We start from the raw sequence: 23,397 nt of genomic DNA, 5'->3' as shown, positions 1-23,397 counted from the left end.
ACGCAGAAAAAGAAGTACACAATGATCCATTAGCAGAGGAGAACCTGGATTATGTATTGAAGGTGATCGGTGTTCACTGACAGTGACTGCATTGCAGAAGGATGTAACTGCAGAGGTGGGAGGGACATATATTATGGGAGCAGTGCTGTACTAGTGCTGTGGGTTTTAGAAAGTACTGCAGTACTGGGCTGAACTAAGATAGTAGAGAGGTGGATGGGAGTAATCTCCTGGAGGAGGGCAGTAGGCTGCGGTTCTATTACATCAACTGTTGTGGAACTTTCTCACTCTACTAACAGCTGCAGGACAGATACCAGGAAGTCATGAATGAGTTTTCTATAGAAAAAAGCAGAGGCAGAGTTGAAGCCTGCTCCAGAACACAGGGACAGTGGGCCAGATTCAGATGCCTTTAGGCGGGCGTAGCGTATCTCCTTTACGCTACGCCGCCATAACTTTGACAGGCAAGTCCCGTATTCATAAAAACTTTACGCCCGAAGTTACGGCGGCGTAGCGTATACGGGCCGGCGTAAGCCCGCCTTATTCAAAACTGTCCGTGAAAGTATCCCAGTGCGCATGCTCCAAATTACGCCGCAAATAGTCAATGCTTTTGACGTGACAGTAACTTACGCAAAACCCTATTCGCAAACGACGTAAAAAATTCTACACTGGCCCGACGTCCATACATAACATTGCATACGCCTCATAGAGCAGGGGTAACTATACACCGAAAAAAGCCTTACGCAAACGACGTAAAAAAATGCGCCGCGCGCACGTACGTTTCTGAATCGGCGTATCTACCTAATTTGCATATTCGATGCGTAAATCTCCGGAAGCGCCACCTATCGGCCAGCGTAAATATGCAACTAAGATAAGACAGTGTAAGAGACTTAAGTCGGCCGTATCTTAGTAAAATTCTGGCGTATCTTGCTTTCTGAATACAGAAAGAAGATACGCCGGCGCTTCCTAGAACTTACGTGGTGTATCAATAGATACGCCAACGTAAATTCTATCTGAATCTGGCCCAGTGTTTCCATTTCTCCAACTATATTGGTACATAGGGAAGGTAAAAAAAAGTGAACTTAGCTTTAGCTTAAGAACTGACTGTGGGAACTAATTTTTACTGGAGTCTGATGAGAACTGCAGCTCAACTATAAGCTAATCCAGGATTATTTGGATGACAAGACCTGTACATAGCTATCCCCATTTTTCTCACATGGGTGATACGTAGAAGAGAATAAGGCCTCGTACACACGACCGAACATGTCCGCTGAAACTGGTCAGGGCGGACCAGTTTCCGCGGACATGTTCGGTCGTCTGTACGGCCGACCGGACAATTTTCCGGCGGATCGGACAGGTTTCCAGCGGACAAATGTTTCTTAGCATGCTAAGAAACATGTCCGCTGCAAGCCTGTCCGTTGGACATGTTCAGTCGTCTGTACGACTCAACGGACATGTCCGCTCGGCCGAAAGCCCTCGCATGCGTCAAAGTGATTCGACGCATGCGTGTAAGCATTGACCTTCCAGGGTCGCGCACGTCGCCGCGTCATCGGCACAGCCACGTCACCGCGTTTGCTGTCCGTGGAAAATTTGGTCTGATGGTGTGTACAGCCACGGACCGTTTTCATCGGACATGTTCTGTTGTGTGTACGAGGCCTCATAGGCATCACACGTAGAATACTGGACTCTATGATAATTGACTTGAATTCCTCAAGAGAAAAGGGGAGATGGGGTTGACAAAACACTGGGACTTTAAACGGTGTCAGTAAATCAATAATACAAAAATATAAAAAAAATAGAACATAATAGAATAAACATATGAAAAAACATCCAATGGAAGTAGATGAAGCTCAAGCATGAGCTATGGACCTGTACCGGAATTGCTCCATATGTTTCGCTCTCGATGAGCTTCAGGAGCTTTACAGGCGAAGAAAACGTTTTGTGTATAGTCATCTACTCATGTCAATATACTAATCTGTTGTTCCATCCTTTGCACATTTTGTTTGTGACCTTTAGTATCACCTGTAAAGCTCCTGAAGAAGCTCATCGAGAGCGAAACATATTAAGCAGGTCCATAGCTCATGCTTGAGCTTCATCTACTTCCATTGGATGGTTTTTCATATGTTTATTCTACTATGCTGTTCTATTTTGTAAAATTAAATATTTTTTTTTTTTACTATTTTTACATTATTGATTTACTGACACCGTTTACAGTCCCAGGGTTTTGTCAACCCATCTCCACTTTTCTCTAATGTATTCTTACAAGGGATGTGGCGTCTAGATTTGAGTATCTGTCTCACAAACTGCTTTTTTGGAATTCCACAAGGCTTACTCACAAAACTTAAACTACATCTTGTACTGTCCTTGCAAAAAGCATCTGCTATAATCAATTCAAGATCCTTTGAGTTCCAGAGTCCCAGCTATTCTTGTTCTAGTGACTCTTCTTACCCAGAAGCTTCGGACTGTTCCTTTTTCACCTGGACATTTTTACAACAAGAAACCTGTACCAAAGTCAGTGGAAGCATGTAGACAACTGCTTCTGAAATCAATGGAAGAAGGAATGTCTTAACCTTTTGCAAGGATGCAGAAAATGGCATTGCCTCAATGCCATTTTATATGTTGAAGACCTCAACCATCAGCAAACTGAGAGAATTGACTGGTACCATACTCATCATTAAGAGCATTCCTAGTGATGATGGCAAGATCTGCAAGGTAGAGGTAAGGGTTGTACGACAGGGTATTGTTAAGACATTCATCAGACCCATCACTAAATTTGTTTTGCTCTTGCATTTTGCAGACTGAACTTTGCTCCCCTGGCCAGGACATTGAGCTGATACTACATGTTGCAATATAGAACACTGCCTTAAAGATATTTTTAGGTATGGTATATTTATATCATACTGTAGATGCAATGATGGTCTAGCTTGAACCAATGTATCTATACCACATACCTGTCCGATGTCTCTGGAAATCAGTAAAGTAGACACTGCTGCACCAGTGATCTCCACTTGCTTCCAGGTCCTGTGCTAAGCAGCTGGCCTAATGCATTCTGAACACAGTGGGTCAGTCACTCAGCATGGGCACCATTCAGCATATGCTTTGCATTTTCTGAATTAATATATACTTGAATTAATCTTTCAAAGGTTTCTGTATTATATGCATGTTTTCCCTTTTGTCTTTCAGATTTTCAAGACAGCTACTTCAAATTAAGCTGCTGTTTATTTGCATTTATAGATGCTAAAATAAGAGTTTTATACCAGACATGGAGTGTGCTGCCTTCGGCAGTTATATGAGCAATGTAGTTGTATCTATTCATATAAAGATTCTGTTTGACTAGTTATTTGTGGTTGTGTTGCCACCCTGTGGTAATTGATTAATTATATGTAATTTTATTTAATTTCTCCCTTTTTTGTATGATGTCATTTTCGATTTGAAACATTGCAAAATCAGCATCTATCTCATCATATGGTTCGCCTCAACCCTTCTGCATACAATAAAGATATTCGTGGATGCCATGTGTTTGGTAAATTCACCAATATGATGAGGATTGCCTGCAGTGATTGTCTCGGCAACATTCAGATCAGGCATAGAGGCCTCAGAAAGGGATAAGTCACTAATAGAGTCAGAATAAAGCTAAGGCTGATTTATTGCCATGCACAGCGGTTTCAGATTATGTCTGCTCCAGTTTAAATAAATTTCCCTGGCACGGTCCTTGTCCGTTTCTTTAGCAGAATAGACAGCAAAACAAGGTTGTTTTTCTTTTCAAAACCAATAATCACATCAACCCAATCTAATGGAGATGAACAAAGGCATACATGTTTAATCCATGTTTCCAGGTGGAAATCATGGCTCGCTCCAGTGGGGGAATTTACAAAAACTATAGCAGACAATCTGGAGCAACTGTCAATAGCAACAAGAAGCTTCCAGCTTGTTCAGTTAAGCTTTGAAAATTAAATGAAAGCTGATTAGTTGCCATGCACCACTGCTCCAGATTCCTCCTGCTACAGTCTTAGTAAATTCCCCTCACTTTGTTTGTCGAAGGATTACCAGACGAGAGAAAGGGGGGGGGGGAGCCTAAAGAGAGTAAACTAATACAAACATCTCATCTGAGGACTGGTAAGCTGCAATATATTCAATTTTAGTTTTTGGGTTTATATACACTTTATGAGCAAGACTGGGTAGTTAAGAATCTTTCACACAAGAAACACTGCAGTGAGAAAACAGTAAACTGCACAATAAAATGACAACTACATTTAATAAATTAATAGACATTGTTGTTTCAGATTTATAATTAAGATCTGCTTAATTAGGACACCCCTCCAAAAAGACAAAAAAAGTCACAATAACCAAATAAAAACAGGTGAGAAGATGAAGGTGTTGATCATTGTCAAAGCTGAAAAAATGTGGTAGACTGTACATGTGAACTGTCTTTAGAGAAGTATGCTATATGACAATGAAATTAGTAAATGTCATGAAAACAGACAAAGCAATGTAGAAGTCTCTGGAGGTAAATGAACCTTGGACTTTCCTTTTCATTTCTAATCCTGCACTATTTGAAAAGGATGTGCTGAAGGAGAAGAGGTGTATTTGCTTGACTTCCTTTCATAATTTACAAGGCGCTGGCCAACAAGGTACCTAAGAGCAAACAAATGTTAGACAAAAAAGAAGCAAAGAAAGAAATAGACAGCCAGTACTGCCTGGATTATTCATAGCATTATATCAGGTGTCACAACAAAAAAGTAACACAATATAGAAGTATGAAGAAACACTGGGAGCGATTTGCAACATTATATTGGCATTATAGCTGTACACAGAACTCTTACCAAATTAATAAAAGATGTGCGACAATTCCATTATGATGATGATGCGTGCAACAGGTTAATAAAGTTCTTATTTGCGATACTTTTCCAATATGTCACTATTGCTGTATTCAGCAATGTCTAGCATATCTTTGTGACAAATTCACATACATGTTTTCAGCAGGTAAGTGAATCTGTTCGACACAAAGTCTTGTCATGGAAGGCAAACTTCCAAAGGGGGTCTGCACCCCTCTTTATGAATTCCAGGGACTGTACTTGTAGATGTGATTTTTTTGTTTATCTTAATAGCTTCCTTTACCTTAATGCAGTGCTGTTTTCATGTCCTCATTGTTCGTTTTTGCTCTCAAGTTGCTGTAATTCTTCTCTGATCTCCACACTTCCTGGTTGTCTGTTTCCTGATAACCACAGTGCTGGGAGCTTTCTCTCTGTGGTCACTAACTTCAAGGAGGTGTGATTACTGTGTGTCTAAAACCCCACAGCACTAATCAGTTTTGTTTTTCAAACCATCACTGCCCTGTATTGGCTCTGTGGCTCTGTACAGCAGAGAGGCAGGAAACAAGATGCAAAAACAAAACTTGAAACTACAGGTACATTATATGATTTATTTTTATCTATTTTTAATCGTTTTTAAAAGGAATCAGTTAACTATTGTGTCTCTATACCCTGTAAACAGTCATTTCAGCATACATTTTTTTTTATTTCCAACTCCTTTAAAGATGACCGATGGGATCAGAATTAAGGTTGTTGCCATAGCTGTTTTAGAATCTTCAGACTAGTCTCCTGAATGGCCATCTGGATTCTGAGCCACAGATCTGTTACAAGCATGCAAGATGAGCGTTCACATGTTTAGACTTGACCGACTATATGCTTGTTCAGGGTCAGTAACTCCCTTGTTAGGGTCGAATTGAGATGACAGTCCTAGAGCCTGCATCTTTATGTTAGCAAGGGCAGCTCCCATATTACTCTACAACTATTTGTGGCAACCTAAAACGCCACATTAAGTATTACATTTACTTAAAGTGATTGTAAATGTAATAAAAAAAAAAACCTTAAGATGGTGTATAATGTGCACAGAGCAAACAATTTCCCCTGCCACAGCGGTCTCACCACTCCCAGTTGTAAATTATTTGTAATCCACAGAGGTGGCCATCTCAATTGCATCATGGATTAATTCACAAAAATATGCTTAAAAATTTCAGACTAAAAAGTCTTTATTCATAATATCTACTTTAAAAAAAATCCTGTCATACCATAAATTTTTTTTTAGCAAAAAATACCTGGAAAGAAGAAGCTGCATCTCTACCTTTTTTGACGCCAGTGTCTTTCAAACCTACTCGTACACTCGATCAGTTTTTCCGACAGGAAAACACTTTTTTTTTCAGCAGGAAAACGGCTCAAAATTGTCTTGCATACACACGGTCACACAAATCCTGTCTGAAATTCCGAACGTCAAGAACGCGGTGATGTGACATACAACACGTACGACGAGCCGAGATAAATTAAGTTCAATAGGCAGTTCCGCTCTTCTGCTTGATTCTGAGCATGCATGTTTTTTTTTGCGTCGTAATTACATACAGACGAGCCTGATTGCCGATAGGAATTTTTCCTGTCTCGAAAATAATGAACCTGCTCTCAATCTTTTCTTGGCAGGAATTCTGACAGAAAAAGGGAGATGGAGCATACACACGGTCAGAATTCCTGACAAAAAGCTCACATCACACTTTTCTTGTCTGAAAAACTGATCGTGTGACAGAGGCATAAGTCTGCTTAAAAACAGTCAATCTCCTTGCTTAGCCTTTTTAGTGTGGTGAGTTGAAGTTCGATCTTGAGCCATGCCTGGATGAATTTTTTTCGCTGCTTTTAAACTGTTGTGTCTGTTATATTGCTGTTTATATGTCAACATTGTGATCATTGTTCATCTTGCTTGTCATACAAAAAAACACCCTTGAAGAAAGAAGTAGTTCTAAAACGCATTGGTTCGAGGACTCATTTCTTCCATCACGGTGGTCCGGAACCCTTCAGTAGTAAACAGCATTGTTGTGTCAATTGAGGTGCATCCACACAGCCACTCACCATGTTCTTATGTATTTTGTTAAAAAAATTTACTTTTGTATAATAAAATCATATATTTTTTCATATATTTTTTCCTTCTACTTTTTACTATATAGTACCTGTGGTGACTGAATTTACAATCACCAGGGCCCCTAAAGTCCGTTAAGGGGGAAGCTTTCCTTTTCGATTATTGTCTGGGATGTTGGCCCATCTATAGTTCGACCCATCTCAACTTCCTTGTACTGTGCTCATTGGGACCTTCAATGCTGCCAAATTTTTTCTGTAACCTTCCCCAGATCTGTGCCTCGATACAATCCTGTCTCAGAGGTCTACAGACAATTCCTTGGACTTCATGGCTTGGTTTGTGCCCTGACATGCACTGTTAATTGTGGAACCTTATATAGACAGGTGTGTGCCTTTCCAAATATAATGTCCAAGCAACTGAAATGACCACATGTGGACTCCAATAAAGTTGTAGAAACATCTCAAGGATGATTAGTAGAAACAGGATGCACCTGAGCTCAATTTTGAATGTCATGGCAAAAGCTGTGAATAAGCATGTACATGTGATTACTTCATTTTTTAATAAATTTGCAGATTTCAAACAAAATTCTTTCACGTTGTCAGTATGTTTGCAGAATTTTGAGGAAAACAGTGAATTGAATCCATTTTGGAATAAGGCTGTAACATAACAAAATGTGGAAAAAGTGAAGAGCTGTGAATACTTTCCGGATGCACTGTATATGTTAGGATTGGTTCTATTTATGCGTTCATCACCTACATTTATTTGGTTTACAAAATATATTATTATTTATTGTTGAATAAACAGGCTCATAGCAGAAATAGTCAAAGGCAAAGCTTTAGAGGCTTTTCTTGCCGTGACAAAGGCTCCTGAAAAAAAAAGGTGCAGGACTGGCTACCAAACAAACTTTTAGTCCATCAGTTACAACAGAGTCTGCCTTTTTAAAGGATGAAATGGCCTGTAGATAAACCCTAATGAACCTGACCACTATCGTTTTAACAAATTCTCATTTTGGATGGATCAGTTAGAAATAGAGAAGGATGCACAATCTTCTCAATGAGATAAAAATAAGAGATACCATACCTCTGATAAGCTTAAAAAACACAGTTTCCTTGAAGATTGAGGAAGATATGATTGCATGACAAGTCCACTAACTCTGAGACTTTACTTGCTAAAGTTATTATCCTATATCTTTTGTGACACTGTCAGCAAGGAAATTTATGTAATGCTTGCAAAGGACAGCTTTTTATAAGACCAAATTGAGGTTCCACGGAGTGAGAGAATGCCTGACAGCTGAAGCTGCCATAGATAGATCAAAATGTGTATGCTTCAGCAGGGACTGGACCAATTTCTAGCCATGTATGGTCACTGTGGTTGTACAGAAGTTGATCAACCAATTGACTTGTGTACAACCACTATGCTGGAAAATTTTTGCTTGATCAGTGCTGCAGGCTATAGCGCTGATCAGTGTATTCTGATGGCAGGATACAATAATTCAGCGGGTAGCATTCTCCCATCGACCTTGAATATGTGGAAGGAGGAATTAGGTCAGTTTTTTTTTGTTGAACCCACTGATTGAATGATTTTTTTTTTACCCATCTATGGGCTACCTAAATCCCTGAAAGAAACTACAAACAAAGGGGTGATTAGCTATCATGCTTAATCAAAAAAGCAAAGGTCAATACATGATCCACCACCTCTTGCTACAGAAAGTACAAAAATCTAGGTATCAAAAAACATTGGGAAGTGCCCCTAAAGACTCCCATCATCTAAAAATAGGATTTTCGTACTCACCGTAAAATCCTTTTCTCTGAGTTCATGGACACAGCCTTAATCTTGAAAAAGTGGTTATTAGCCTTCATTCAGGAGTGACTAGGCAGAAACTTTTAGAAAGTGTTAAACACATCACACACCATACAGTACCGCCCAGGGGGAGGTCCCTCTGGGTATAACCCCTCTCTCTGCATCTCGCAGATCAGTTTGTCAAAAAGCAGTACAAACATAAAAAGGAGGGGTGGGTGCTATGTCCGTCCATGAACTCAGAGAAACGGATTTTACGGAGTACAAAAATCCTATTTTCTCTTTCATTCATAGACGGACACAGCCTTAATTTTGACAAAGTAGGACGTCCCAAAGCAGTGTCAAAAAACGAGGGGTGGGAACAGCATAAAAATAAACTTCACCTCAAAACAAAACAGAGCTCCTCAATTTGAAGAGTTGCAACGCTAAACAACCGCCTGCAAAAAGAAGCACCTGAAGATGCACTCACATCAACCTTGTAGAATTTAGTGAAAGTGTGAACGGACGACCAGGTCGCCGCCTGAGAAACAGACGCTTGATACCCTAAAGCCCAAGAGGCACCAATCGCCAGGGGCGTACCTAGAGCATTTGGCACCCGGGGCGGATCCAATATCTGGCACCCCCCCACACGTTAAAAAGGTTAAAACACCCCACTGTGCCCCCTGCATCCTTCAATATATTTTTGTTACTACTGTGTACCCCTCTCCACAACTGCACCTCTGGACCCCTTTACATTGCACAGCACCCTGCATCAATGGACCCCTTTACATTACACAGCCCCCTGCATCACTGGACCCCTTTACATTACACAGCCCCCTGCATCACTGGACCCCTTTAAAATTACACAGTACCCTGCATCACTGGACCCCTTTCAAATTGCACAGCACCCTGTATCACTGGACCCCTTTACATCTCACATCCCCCTTCACCTCTGGACCCTTTTACATTACACAGCCCCCTGCATCACTGGACCCCTTTAAAATTACACAGTACCCTGCATCACTGCACCCCTTTACATTACACAGCACCCTGCATCACAGGACCCCTTTACATCTCATAGCCCCCTGCACCTCTGGACCCTTTTACATTACACAGCCCCCTGCACCACTGGACCCCTTTACATCACATAGCCCCCTGCACCTCTGGACCCCTTTACATTACACAGCACCCTGCATCACTGGACCCCTTTACATTACACAGCACCCTGCACCTCTGGACCCCTTTACATTACACAGCACCCTGCATAACTGGACCCCTTTACATTACACAGCACCCTGCATCACTGGACCCCTTTACATCACACAGTACCCTGCATCACTGGACCCCTTTACATCACATAGCCCCCTGCACCCTTTTACACTTCACAGCCCTCTGCACCCCTTTACATTACACAGCACCCTGCATCACTGCACCCCTTTTACATTACACAGCCACCTGCACCTCTGGACCCCTGCATGTTACACAGACCCCCCTTCAGTGCAGACACCCCCCCCTCAGTGCAACCCCCCCTCAGTGCAAATCCCCCTCAGTGCAACCCCCCCTCAGTGCAAACCCCGTCGGTGCAACCCCCCAGTGCAAACACCCCCCCTTAGTACAACCCCCCCTCAGTGCAAACCCCCTCAGTGCAAACACCCCCTTAGTACAACCCCCCCACCCCTTCAGTGAAATCCCCCCCAGGTGCAAACACCCCCCCTCCCCATTCAGTACCTCAGATCATCGCATGCAGCGCCACGGCACATGGACAGAAGGTCCCCTCGGCCCCTCCCCCTCTGTACACACTAACAGAGAGGAGTGGGCTGTGCCTGTGTGCCGACTGCTGACCACCACTAACAGCCCGTGGCTGTGAGAGGAGGGGATGGATGGTGCTGAGGTGTCACCCCGCAACCCCCCTCCCCTTGTACCGCGGCGCTCGGCGCTCCAATTCCGCGGCGCTCATCGCTGCAGTCGCGGGGGGAGCCGGCCCCCCACATGTCAGCTAAAAATAAATAAAAAATAAATAAAAATTTAATTTTTTTTTTTTTTTAAATCGGGATGGTGTCACCCCTCTAGTGGGTGTCACCCGGGGCGGCCCGCACCCCCCTAGCAACGCCTCTGCCAATCGCCCTGGTCGAATGCGCCATGACAGGAAAGGGGGCACACAATCTGTTGGATCAACCTAGAGATGGTGGCCGACGAGAATGCAAGGCCCTTCTTGGGACCAGCCACCGAAACAAACAGTGAGTCTGACCTCCGGAATGAAGCAGTAGCAGACAAGTGTACTCTCAGAGCTCGGACAGCGTCCAGGGAATGCAACGCCGCCTCCTTAGGAAGGGACGGACGAGGAACAGCCACCAAACAGACCACTTTCTGAGAAAGTGTCAACAAGGGAATTTTCCTAATGTTCTCAAACTGTGGCTTCTGAAGCACAGAGAGGACCAGATTTAAGTCCCATGGAGGTAGTGGACGACTGACCGGGGGGGGGGGGCACATGCCAAACCCCCTGTACAAACGTACTCACCAGCGAGTGAGCCGCCAGGGGTTGTTGAAAAAAAATCTGCCCCTTAATTGTACTTAAGGCAAGCTTTTGGTCTACCCACCCGCTGTAGGAACAGCAGGACTCTGGAAACCAAATAAGTACACAGATTCCACCTCATTTCCTCACAAATGGATATGTAATCCTTCCAAGTGCGATAGTAAATCTTCCTAGAGGCCCCAGTCTCTTAGCATCTGGCTTTCAATAGCCATGCCGTTAAAGCCAGCGACTGTAAAGCAGGATGAAATATGGGACCTTGCGGCAGCAGGTCATCTCTCAGTGGTAGACGCCACGGGACATCTGCTACTAGACGCACTAGATTGGCGTATCAAGGACGCCAAGGCCAGTCGGGAGCAATTAGGATCATTGGGATCCCCTCTGCCTCCACTCTGTGAAGCAAATGAGGAAGGAGATTCAGGGGAGGAAAGACATACATTAGCCGGTACTGACTCCATGGTGCCACCAACGCATCTGTCACGTCTGCCTCTGGGTCTCTTGACCTGGCCACAAACCTCAATACCTTCCGATTGAGTCAAGATGCCAGGAGATCTACGTCTGGCGTGCCCCATTTTTGGCAAAGGAGCTGAAACACATCCAGGTGCAGAGACCATTCTCCTTGGTCCAGCCTCTGGCGACTCAGGTAGGCAGCCTGCCAGTTTTCCACGCCCTGAATGTATACGGCCGACAGGGCTGGTAAGCTCCTTTCTGCCCACCTTAGGATGTGGGCGACCTCCGATGCTGCAGCCAAGCTTCTTGTTCCTCCTTGGTGGTTGACATATGCCACCGTCGTGGCGTTGTCCGACTGGATCCTGACTGGACATCCCTGTAGCCTCTGAGACCATGTGGAGAGGCACAGGAGTTCCAGGACATTGATTGGCAAGTGGGATTCCTTCGGAGTCCAGCGACCCTGGGTCAACTGAACCCCCCAGACTCCCCCCTACCGGTAAGGCTGGCGTCCGTCGTGACCACCATCCAGTCAAAAGGAAGGAAAGACTTCCCAGACAGAAGTGCCGGTGATGTCAGCCACCAAACTAGGGAGGTCCTGACTAGGTGGCTCACCCGGATTCGACAATCCAGGGACAATGGGCACTTGTCCCATCTGGACAGAATTTCCTTCTGCAACACTCGAGTGTGAAATTGAGCATACGGTACTGCCTCGAAGGAAGCTACCATGAGGCCCAGGACTTTCGCCTCTGAGGAGTCCAGAATCAACCCCAGATACACTAGGCGTTGAGTCGGCACCAATACTGGCTTCTGAGTGTTCAAATTCTTGGAGGGTCTGACAGGTTATAGACACGCACACCTCTAATTCTGAGCTTGAAGTGGCCCTCAGAAGAAGATCGTCCAAGTAGTCCACGAAACCGATGCCACGCTGTCTTAGTAGGGCCAGAATCGGGACAGGTGCCTATGCCAGGCCAAAGGGGAGAGCCACAAATTGGTAGTGATCTTCCCCGACCGCAAAGCGCAGACATTTCTGATGCTTGGGGCATATGGGGACATGCAAGTATGCATCCCTGATGTCCAAGGATGCCAGAAGATCCCCCGTATGGAGGGCAGCGACAACAGAGCAAACCGACTCCATCCGGAATCCTTGTACCTTCACAAAGCAATTGAGGGCCCTGAGATCCAGGATTTGATGAACGCCCTCCTTCTTTGGTACTACGAACAGGTTTGAGTAAAACCCCTGAAACCGTTCCTGTACTGGGACAGGAATGATTACTCTGCGTCTCAGCAGGTCCTGAACCGCCCCATACAGGGCTTCCCGACGGGTCGGCTGATACTGGAGGGAAAAAATCAGTTTGGTGGGCAAGAGAGAAACTATCTTGTACCCTGAAGAAACTACTTCGCAACCCACCGGTCAGAGATCTGTAATGTCCACAGGGTCGCGAATTCGCGAAGAGGTCCTACCACCCGAGTGATGGGTGGGGGCAAACCTTCATGCTGACGTGGATTTGTTTCAAGGCTTGTTGGGCTTGCGAAACCAGGGACGCCTTGTTGACCTTGCAGCGCTAAGCAGACAAACGCTCATGGTTCCTTACCCTTTTTGGATTGTGGGAGCAGCGTACTCTTACCCTCTGTGGCATCTTTAATAATGTCATCCAGGGATGCTCCAAAAAGTCTTTCGCCTTAATAGTGCAAATCCATCAGGGCCTTCTTGGAAGATTGGTCTGCCGACCAAAACTTCAGCCAAAGTAGACGGCGTAACACCACCGCATAGCTTGAGGCTCTGGCCATAGTGTCCAGGGCTGACTCACAAACAAATTTTAGGCCTTGTACCAACTGGTCGGCCAGAGCTACCTCGTCCGAGGGAGCCTGACGTGCCTTTAACCCATTGTGCAGCATCTTTGCCCATTCCGTGAGTGTCTTTGGGCGCACAGCCGAGCCCACCACCGTGTATAGGTTGCGGATGACCACCTCAGCCTTCTTGTCCGCAGGGTCCTTGAAAGCAGGAGCCCCTTCTACCGGAATTGTGGTTAACTTGTTTAATCTAGACACAGGAGGGTCCACTATCGGGGGAGAGGTCCATTTTTTCAGGAAACTCTCCTCAAGAGGGTAACGCACCGCTAAATTTTTAGGGACTGAAAAAACCTTCTGTGGTTTGTCCCACTCCTTGAATAAAAGTTTGTCTAGATAAGACACAAAAGGAAACACCTTAGCAGTGTGGGTTGGCTTACGGAACCCGAAAGGGATCGACGCCTCTGTTGCTTCCGCAGACTCCACTATATTTAGAGTATCTCGCACTGCGGTGATAAGATCACCTACCAGAGCCTTTCCGCGTGCTGACCAGGATCCGGATTCATCCTCACTGTCTGGCCGATCTTGGTCCGCATCCTCAGATACGTCAGAGCCAGGGTCAGGAGTCGTAGCTGGACCCGGCTCAGCATCCGAGTTGTCCCCAGAAGATGGTGGGGGTGCTTTTTAGCCCCCGTTTTCCCACACGCCGCTTCCACCTTGGCAACAAAGGCATCTAGGATTGCCGACATAGCATCCGATACATCGTGTGCAGGGGCATCAATTGCTAGCTCAAGTGTTTCAGGGTAATAAGCATCTGCTTCTGACGCCATGCTGACCCACGCACCCGACACCCACAGGGTAAAACAACCCACCCTCCTAGCTGCGACAGAGATGAGGGGTTCCCCCCCAGAGGACTCCCCACCCCTGAACAGTACCGTATGGCTGCCGTCTGCTTGCTACTTGAGCTGCTTCTCCTTGTCAGCTGTCTGAGTCAGTCTGACCATTCTGCAGCGTGCATCTGCAAGCTTGCACTGTTTAAATGTGATACGTCGTGGACTGTGAGAAAATGGCCGCTGAGTGGCAGATAGAGGCCAAAAAATGCCGCAGGCCACAACAACATGGCCGCCGAGCAACAGATAGAGGCCAAATACAGCGTGAACCACAAGAAAATGGCCGCCGAGCGGCAGGGACCACAAAATCATGGCCGCAGAGCGACAGATAGAGGCCAAATACAGCGTGGGTCACAAGAAAATGGCCGCCGAGTGGCAGGGACCACATAAACATGGCCGCCGAGCAACAGATAGAAGCCAAACACAACATGGACCACAAAAACATGGCCGCGGAGCAGTAGTTAGGTGCAAGCAGGCGCCGCCAAAATAGCTGCCAACAGCATAGGGGGGAAAACACAGGTAAGCAAACTTTTCATGGCAGCTCACTAGCAATGTAAGTGGACGTACAGCACAGTTCTCTCACAGGTGGAGCCCCCCCAGGTGAACCCCTAGCCCCAGCAGCCAGCCTAGCTCAGAGAGCCCAGGGAGGAAAGGAAGGATGGAACCCCCTACTCGACCTCTGCTGAAGCAGGGGATTACTACTTACCCTTCCTGCATGGATTCTGCTGGAAACATCCCAGACAGACCATATTCCGCATGGTTACGGAGGTGACTGTCGGCCTGGCCGCTGCGACTCGGCCCTGTAGACCGGTCATATGCGTGCCCTAGAGCATGTAAGCGCACCGCCCACCCGAACAGCGACGGGCATGTCGTGGATGACCCAGCGCATAGCTACGGGGACTACAAGGATCTGGGATCCAGCCTGTCCCCAGTCGGCAGTTGATCATAGATCACAGGAACAACCAAAAAAATAATAAAATAATAAAATTCAATTTGGAATAAATCTCCAGGCCTATGGGCCTGAAGGGAGCCATGTCTTCTCCTTTGCTAGGCAGAATTTTTTTTATCTGCGAGATGCAGAGAGAGGGGGTTATACCCAGAGGGACTGTATGGTGTGTGATGTGTAACACTTTTTATAAGTTTCTGCCTAGTCACTCCTGAATAAAGGCCAATACCCACATTGTCAAGATTAAGGCTGTGTCCATGAACGAAAAATAAATAAGCTTTCCACTGTATCATTTTACACTTTCCAAGATAAGGATTTATGAAGGGTTCTGAAATCCTCTACTCAACACATGGGCTTCATCAGTTCTACAATTAAAGCTACAAAGCAGAAATGCAAATTTAGGCTATAATTTATGCAGAAGAGAAAAACATCCTCCTTAGCTTCCTATCAACAGATGCTGAAAAGACATTCAATAGGGTTAGCAGAGACTGTGTACATGTTACGCTGACTCATATAGGCATGTGCCATGGTGCACGTGTGGATGTCCAGACACACCCACAGATTCTGGAGCCTAGAGGTCTAGTTAAACCTGGGGCCTACCCAGTATTATTTCTGGACTGTCTTCAGCTCTAATCCCTGTGACCTGTGTTCTTAGAAACCTGCTGATGTTGCTACTGATCTTTCTCTGGATTTCACTTGTCTGACTACAAGCTGCCGCTCATAGGATACCAGCACTTTCAAACAGTGCTGGATTTAGACCTTGGGGGGGATTTGACCAACCTCAAAATTATGGATAAAACTTTCTAACAAAGTTTTACTCTATCCAAGATTGCGGAGTGTCGAATTCACCCATTGACCCAATCACGGTCAAGCCAGGGAGTGAATTTTTCTCACTGAAATAAATTGATGCTGGTCATTAACTTCACTCCATGGGGTCAGGCCTGTTGCCTGGCAAAATCCAACATTCTTTGAACTTTTCCCTTGTCCCAGCCACTTGTCTCTCATAAACAAGGAAATAAATTACGTCACACAGTCGTGTTAACATAAACATCTAGAATAGTAAACCAATAGGAGAAATTGAAATGCAAAACATCTGCGAGAAAGCCCACATCCCTTACATTGCCTCTGAAGTCAGGCTTAACCGATCCTTATCCTGACACCCCCACACGCAATTTGTTATTTTTTTTATAAAAAAACAAAATTTATAACATGTTATTAATATTTTATAAAAAAAAAAATGCATAAAGGAAGCTGAGGGCCCCCTCTGGCAGTTTCCCCTTTTGTGCCCTTATAAATCCAGTATTGCTTCAAAGCTCAAGTTTACTGATCAAACTCCCTGGCACCTGTGCCCTTTGCACTCGCCTGCTCGCATTTTGCGAGTAAATTTTGAGGGCTGGCGAGTGGGGGCTGACTGGGAGCAGGGGGGGGCGAGCAAGGAGAGGAGCCGCTGCCGCCGACTGGTTGTTCAAAGCGCGGGTAACATGACAGCTTTCAATTCAATAGCTGTGTTCCCCGTGGCGAGCCGCCATATACAGCCCCTCCCCCTTGTCCGGGCACTTTGATAGACAGATCACCCATCCCAGGATTGGACGGGTGATCTGTCTATGAAAGTTTCCCGGACAAGGGAGAGGGGCTGTATATGGCGGCTCGCCACGGGGAACACAGCTATTGAATTGAAAGCTGTCATGTTCCTCGCGCTTTGAACAACCAGGCTGCGGCCGCTCTGGCTCCTCTCACTCAGCACAGGTAGGCTGCAATGGGGACACTGGCTGCTATGGGGACACTGGCTGCTATGGGGACACTGGCTGCACTGGGGACACTGGCTGCACTGGGGACACTGGCTGCACTGGGGACACATGGCTGCACTGAGGACATGTGGCTGTACTGGGGACACGTGCTGCATTGGTAGACATGGGCAGGCTGCATTTTTGGGCATGGATAAAGTTGTTGTTAATATTTATTTTTATAACTTAATTCTGCATAAAACATTTAAGTGTCATTTCATGAGATAATTTATGAGGGCGTGTCTGGGGGCGGGACATGGTAGGGGTTGGGCGGGGCAACTCGTGGCGAGTACTACTTGAGGCCTGGCTAGTAGCTCAGGACTTGAAATTTTGAGCCCTGGACTAGACCATACTGCAGAAAACGTTGTGAGAGAGGCACGTTTGTTTCTCAAACAAAAAATAGTTATTCACTTTGGATTTCCACTCATCTATTGATGGCGGAGTAGAAGATACCCATTGTGAAGCAATACATTATTGTGCAATAAAAACAGATCTTAATGCTGCAACAATTAACTTTGAGTCCAATGTATTGGAATCAACATATTACAGGATATGCAGAGGGGACAGGGACAGAGCCAGCTTTTCTCTATGGGGCAGGATAGAATGACGGCCGGGAAGTGGTTCCTTTATCGTGACTGGGCGTCATATGACATCCAGCAGGATAACATGTCGGGGCGCGCATCGCGCCATGTCATTCTGACTGCATCTACGATCGTATTTAGAAGCCTCTGACCTTCTTACCACGTGATCAGCTGTGACCAATCACAGCTGATCACAGCGTGAACCAGGAAGTGCCGGTAAACGGCATTCCTCGGTTCGTGCGGACAGTGAGAGACGATCGGCGATCAGCACATTGATTCTCAGCAAAGCCCCCCATCAATTGTACCCATCAGCTGCCAATTGGTGCCCCATCATAACCCCCTCTCAGTGCCCACCACAGTGTAAATCAGTGCCCACCATAGTGCCAATCAGTGCCCAGCATTAACACCTGTCCAGTACCTGCCCAATCAGTGCCATCTATTAGTGTCCATCAGTGCCCAGTGCCAACTGTTAGTGCCCATCAGTGCCACCTATTGGTGCCAATCAGTGCTGCATATCAGTGCCGCATATCAGTGCCCATCAATTCTACATATCAGTGCCTCGTCATCAGTGCCCATCAGTGCCAACTCATCAGTGCCCGTCAGTGAAAGAGAAAGCAACATTTTATAACGGAAACAAAGAAAAACTTTATTTTTTTTCAAAAATAATCTGTTGCCTAAACCTAAATCTGATACAGTAGGTGACCGCGATATTTTGTCAATCTCGCTGCTTTTATCGGCGAGATTGACCACCTACGAGCTCCGTTGCGGGAGCCAGCGCTGAGCTGGCTCGCCGGGAAGGGAAAAATTTGTTGAAGCCGACATACGTCCGGCTTTCAATGAACAGGCTTGGATCCGACTTGGATTACCGCCATGACCAGGCACTGTGTTTGGTGTGAATCATGAGGGGGAATTACATGCCAAATTTTGAATAAAAAAACGACACGGGTTCCCCTCCAGGAGCATACCAGGCCCTTCGGTCTGGTATGGATTTTAGGGGAACCCCCCACGCTGAAAAAACAGCATGGGGGTCCCCCCAAAAACCATACCATACCCTTATCCAAACATGCAGCACGGTCGGTCAGGAAAGAGGGTGGGGACGAGCGAGCATCCCCCCTCCTGAACCGTACAAGGACACATGCCCTCAACATAGGGGGTGGGTGCTTTGGGGCGCCCTGCGGCCCCCCACCTCAAAGCACCTTGTCCCCATGTTGATGAGGACAAGGGCCTCTTCTCGACAACCCTGTCCGTTGGTTGTCGTGGGTCTGCGGGCGGGGAGTTTATCGGAATCTGGGAGCCCCCAGATCCCGGCCCCCCACCCTAGGTGAAGGAGTATGGGGTACATTTTACCCCTACCCATTCACCTGGAGGAAAAAAGTGTAATGAAAAAAACATTGCCTTCTTCCTTCTGCCTGGCTCCTCCGCTATCTTCTTCCAGCTCTTTTACTAGCGGCGGCCCGGTCTTCGCCATCGTCTTCTTTTCTTCCAATGTTGACATGACATTCCCTCCCACTGTAATGCAGAGTGCGCGGTGCGCAATGATTTATGTAGGCATGGGGCGTGGTCACAGTGTGATGTCACCCGGTGAGCCCGTCTCTTATGTTGTCACTACCCGGAGCATGATGGGACTGTGACGTCATAAGAGGCCTATACAAATCATTGCGCACCACACACCCGGCATTACAGCGGGAGGGAGCGTTGTGTCAACATCGGAAGAAAAGAAGAGGGAAGAAGACGACGGAGAAGACTGGGCCGCCGCTAGTAAAAGAGCTGGAAAAAGATAGCGGAGGAGTCGGCAGAAGGAAGAAGGTATCGGAGAGTGGGAGAAGAACCAGAGAGCGCGGAGACGACGCCGGAGAGAGGAAGAAGAGAGCGGAGAAGTCAGAAGAAGACCCCCGAAGTCGGAAGAAGACCCCCGAAGTCGGAAGAAGACCCCCGAAGTCAGAAGAAGACCCCAGAAGGCGGAAAAAGACCCCCGAAGTCAGAAGAAGACCCCCGAAGTCAGAAGAAGACCCCCGGAGCTGCCTAATAAATTGCAAATGACAGTAAACCAAGGAAATGTATAAATGACTATGCAGTCAAAGCAGTTCAATGTGTACTGTAGCAGCGCTAAAAAACAGAGTATGAACTCTGAATGAAAGTTCTATGTTGACATAGGTATCAGAATAATGGTGCAGGTGGACATCAGCAGTAAATAGTGTCTTCCTCAATGTGTGCTCCTCATCACCAGGGGGTTGTGTTTCACCACGTGGGGGGATACTATCCCCTTATGGGGATGCACTCACCAGACCAAGAATGAAAACCAGCATTGGATACACATCAGCCTCTGACACCAGTCTTGCACTCTCCACCACTCCTGCTTATGTGTGTCACAATGCAATAGACAATAAGCATGAAAATGTACTGTGCCTGTTGATCCTTCCTAGATGTATTGTACAGGTTCTGGCGCTCAGGCGCGCTCCTCTGTTCCTGATCCACCAGGCTAACAGTCTATGGGTCGTCCGATGTTGGCCACATCCTGACGCGTTTCGTCATTGGCTGAGGACCCTCAGACAAAGTCAGCCAATGACGAAACGCGTCATGTACCCCATACTCATTCACCTAGGGTGGGGGGCCAGGATCTGGGGGCCCCCGGATTCTGATAAGCTCCCCGCCTGCAGACCCCGACAACCAACGGCCAGGGTTGTCGGGAAGAGGCCCTTGTCCTCATCAACATGGGGACAAGGTGCTTTGGGGTGGGGGGGCCACAGGGTGCCCCCCTGCCCCAAAGCACCCACCCCGCATGTTGAGGGAATGCGGCCCAGTATGGTTCAGGAGGGGGGTGCTCACTCATCCCACCCCCTTTCCTGACCAACTGGGCTGTGTGCTCGGATAAGGGTCTGGTATGAGTTTTGGGGGGACCCCTACGCCGTTTTTTGGCGTGGGGGTTCCCCTTAAAATCCATACCAGACCGAAGGGCCTTTTTATTATATTTTATGCCGGTTTTTTATTTAAAATTTGGCGTGGAGTTCCCCTCATGATTCATACCAAACACAGTGCCTGGTATTGGCGGGAATCCAAGTTGGATCCCTGTCGCTTCTTTCTCGTGCTTGCTGTAATGTGTTTTTCCTATTGCAGCCAGAGCGAGATGCACAGTACCCTGTCGCTGGAAACACATTCTTGCGGGCAGGTACTGTACAACCTCCTGGACAATTTATCGTCCTATTTCGCTCCTTAATCTTTACTTAAAACTGGTGATAGGTGAACTTATTCATCATGATCAAGTGGAATTTATTCCCCTACACCAAGCAGGTGACAATGTTCGCAGAGATCTGTTACTTGCTCATGCAGCCAAATCTAGACGTTTACCAGCATTTTTTCTTTCCCTCGATATTAGAAAAGCCTTTGACCGTTGGGGGTGTGGCCTGCGCATGGCTGGGTGAGGGAGTGAGGTGGTGAGCTCCCGTCCTCTCCCGCAGCTCCGGGAGAAACACTTGATGTCACGGGGATGACTGGACTCCGTTGAGAGGACTTTTGGACTCCCCGGCCCCCGTTGTATGGACTAAGTCGGCTGTCGTAAGCATAGCCGGTGCCGGAGACCCTCGTAGCAGTAGCGGTGACGTGCCCAGGGAGGTGGTGTTGGAGCGGGGAGCCGCGAATTCGTAACCCGCCTGGAGCGCGGGCGTGCACGTGGAGAGCTCCGGCGTGCACGTGGAGAGAGACGTGTGCGGGGAGTGAGGAGAGCGCGTCTGACTGGCGCTCTGGAGGAACAGGTTACAGGCCACAGTGGTAAACGGAGGCGCATTCTACCTCACGGGTCATTTGGACTTGCCTCTGACTAGGCTACTGTATTATTTCCGAGCCCCCTGACCTGTGTGAGTGTGAGTGAGCGGGGTGACGGAGCAGGTGAAGGTGCGCTCAGGACATTTAAAGCGTCACTTATTGTTACTGGGGTGCCGGTGCGAGCCCTGATTGTGGAGGGATAGAGGGTGAGGGATGCACCCAGGCAGACTGAGGGAGAGCCGGACATCCCGCAACGCAGCAGCATCTGCAGTACAAATTCCAACGTCAACTTACATACCTAGACCCGCGGAGCAGCAGGAGATCCAGAGATATTTCTCCGCAAAACAGGGAGGGGGTCGCCTCTCTGAAGGTAAGCGTGGACTGTCGGACGGAAAGATGCAGGTGAGCGGTGGCTCCAATGTGTTACTGCCCCAACAAGGGATGATTGTTAGAACTGATACGGAAGCGTTACAGCCCGTGTTACAACCCGCACCTCAAAGTCCCCGTTTGTCTGCACCTCTGGTAGGAGCCACAGCACCCCTCCCTGTGCGGGAGACTGGAGAGCTAAAAAACAAAATGGACATTTTGAAAACCTTGATTCAGGCTCTCCCCACTAGGGCTGATATTACAGAGTTGATTTCAAAAGTAGAAGAGGCACACGCTAAGGACTTTGAGGGGGTTCGGAATGAAATTCAGAGTTTGGAGACCCGCACATTAGCGGGGGAGAGCGGGTTGAAGGCACTGGAAGAGCGGGTGGGACTACTGGAGAGGGAGAGGAGCATGCAGAGAGACATTTCGGTCTCCTTGCAATTACAGTTGGAGGAACTCCAGGACAGGAACCGCCGCAACAATATACGAATCCGGGGGGTCCCAGAACCGGCAGATCAGGAGGTAGTGCAGGACATTGTTAATCATATTCTGCATGGTCTGATGAAGGAACCGGCCCCGGTGAACTATGTGATGGATAGAATGCATAGAGCCCTCGGTCCCAAATCGAAAGATATCAGCCGCCTTAGGGACATTTTATGTCGATTACATTATTTCTCACAAAGGGAGGCAATTTTACGAAGGGCATGGGAGGTGGGGACCATGGACTTTCACGGGGCAACGGTGAAAATTTTACCGGACCTATCCAATGCTACCCTATATCGAAGGGGGTTACTTCGCCCAGTACTAGAACGGGTAAAAGCCTGGGGGGGGTCGTACAGATGGCGATTCCCCATATCAGTCCTTATTAAGAAGGGACAGTCCTCATATTGGTTGCGCTCAAGAGATGACCTAACAGGCCTATTTGTGTTTCTGGAGACAGAACCATTTGAGGTACCTGATTGGGTACAGCTGAATCCTAGAACAACGGACCTTAGAAGGAATTAGATTCTGACTGTTCTGTTTTTTTTTCTTTTTTTCTCTTCAGGAAGAGTCTGCTTTTTGGGGACGTTTTTCTTATTTTTTCTCTTCTTTTTGTTTTGAGGAAAACCTTCTTTTTTTTTAGGGGGGGAGGGGGAATGATGGCGGGTGGAAGGATAGCGGCTAAAGGACAAACAGGGACAAACAGGGACAAATATGAATATGGTTTAGAGCCTGAAGGAAGGGACTGGAGAATATGTGTTGCCTAGCATGAGATTGGTATATACGTGGTTGATTTTTGGGGGGGTTCCTTTTTTTTGGGGTTGTGATTGGTGTAGGGGTTAGGGAGGGAGGGAGGGGGAGGGTAAAGGGGGTGTATAGAAGGGGGGAGGGGACTGGAACTTTGGGTTATGGGGTTAGTGGGTCCCTCCATGGCTTCTCTTCTTTTGAGGGTACAGGGATATGCTAAAAGATGGTTATGCTATGCTACCCCCGTTACTAAACTTCTTAGGATTAATATATCAGGTAGTATCGTGCGGTCTCTTCTTTTCTCCTTTTTTTTTTTTTTTTTTTTAAGAGACTAGTGTTACGGTCCTGGCTTTAGGGGGAGGGGGGAAGGGAGGGGTAAGGGGTTAATTTATGGGGTTTTTTTTGG

The 23,397-nt window shown here is 46.9% G+C and overlaps 1 protein-coding gene across 3 annotated transcripts in view; it reads right to left on the bottom strand.

Annotated features, from left to right (window-relative positions):
• Window positions 1–4,223: 4,223 nt before the first annotated feature.
• MARCHF6 (membrane associated ring-CH-type finger 6) overlaps window positions 4,224–23,397 on the bottom strand; it is a 1,325,445-nt gene continuing 1,306,271 nt past the window's right edge. For all 3 annotated transcript variants that reach the window (XM_040351966.1, XM_040351964.1, XM_040351965.1), the window contains one exon: window positions 4,224–4,629. In XM_040351966.1, the coding sequence (XP_040207900.1) occupies window positions 4,533–4,629 (97 nt within the window). In that variant the 3' untranslated portion in view covers window positions 4,224–4,532. The remainder of the gene's footprint in view (window positions 4,630–23,397) is intronic.

Source organism: Rana temporaria, chromosome 5 (assembly GCF_905171775.1).
Source record: "Rana temporaria chromosome 5, aRanTem1.1, whole genome shotgun sequence".
Classification (NCBI taxonomy): domain Eukaryota; kingdom Metazoa; phylum Chordata; class Amphibia; order Anura; family Ranidae; genus Rana; species Rana temporaria.
The sequence above is the reverse complement of the archived record's forward strand: the minus strand, read 5'-3'. Positions and strand labels throughout refer to the sequence as shown.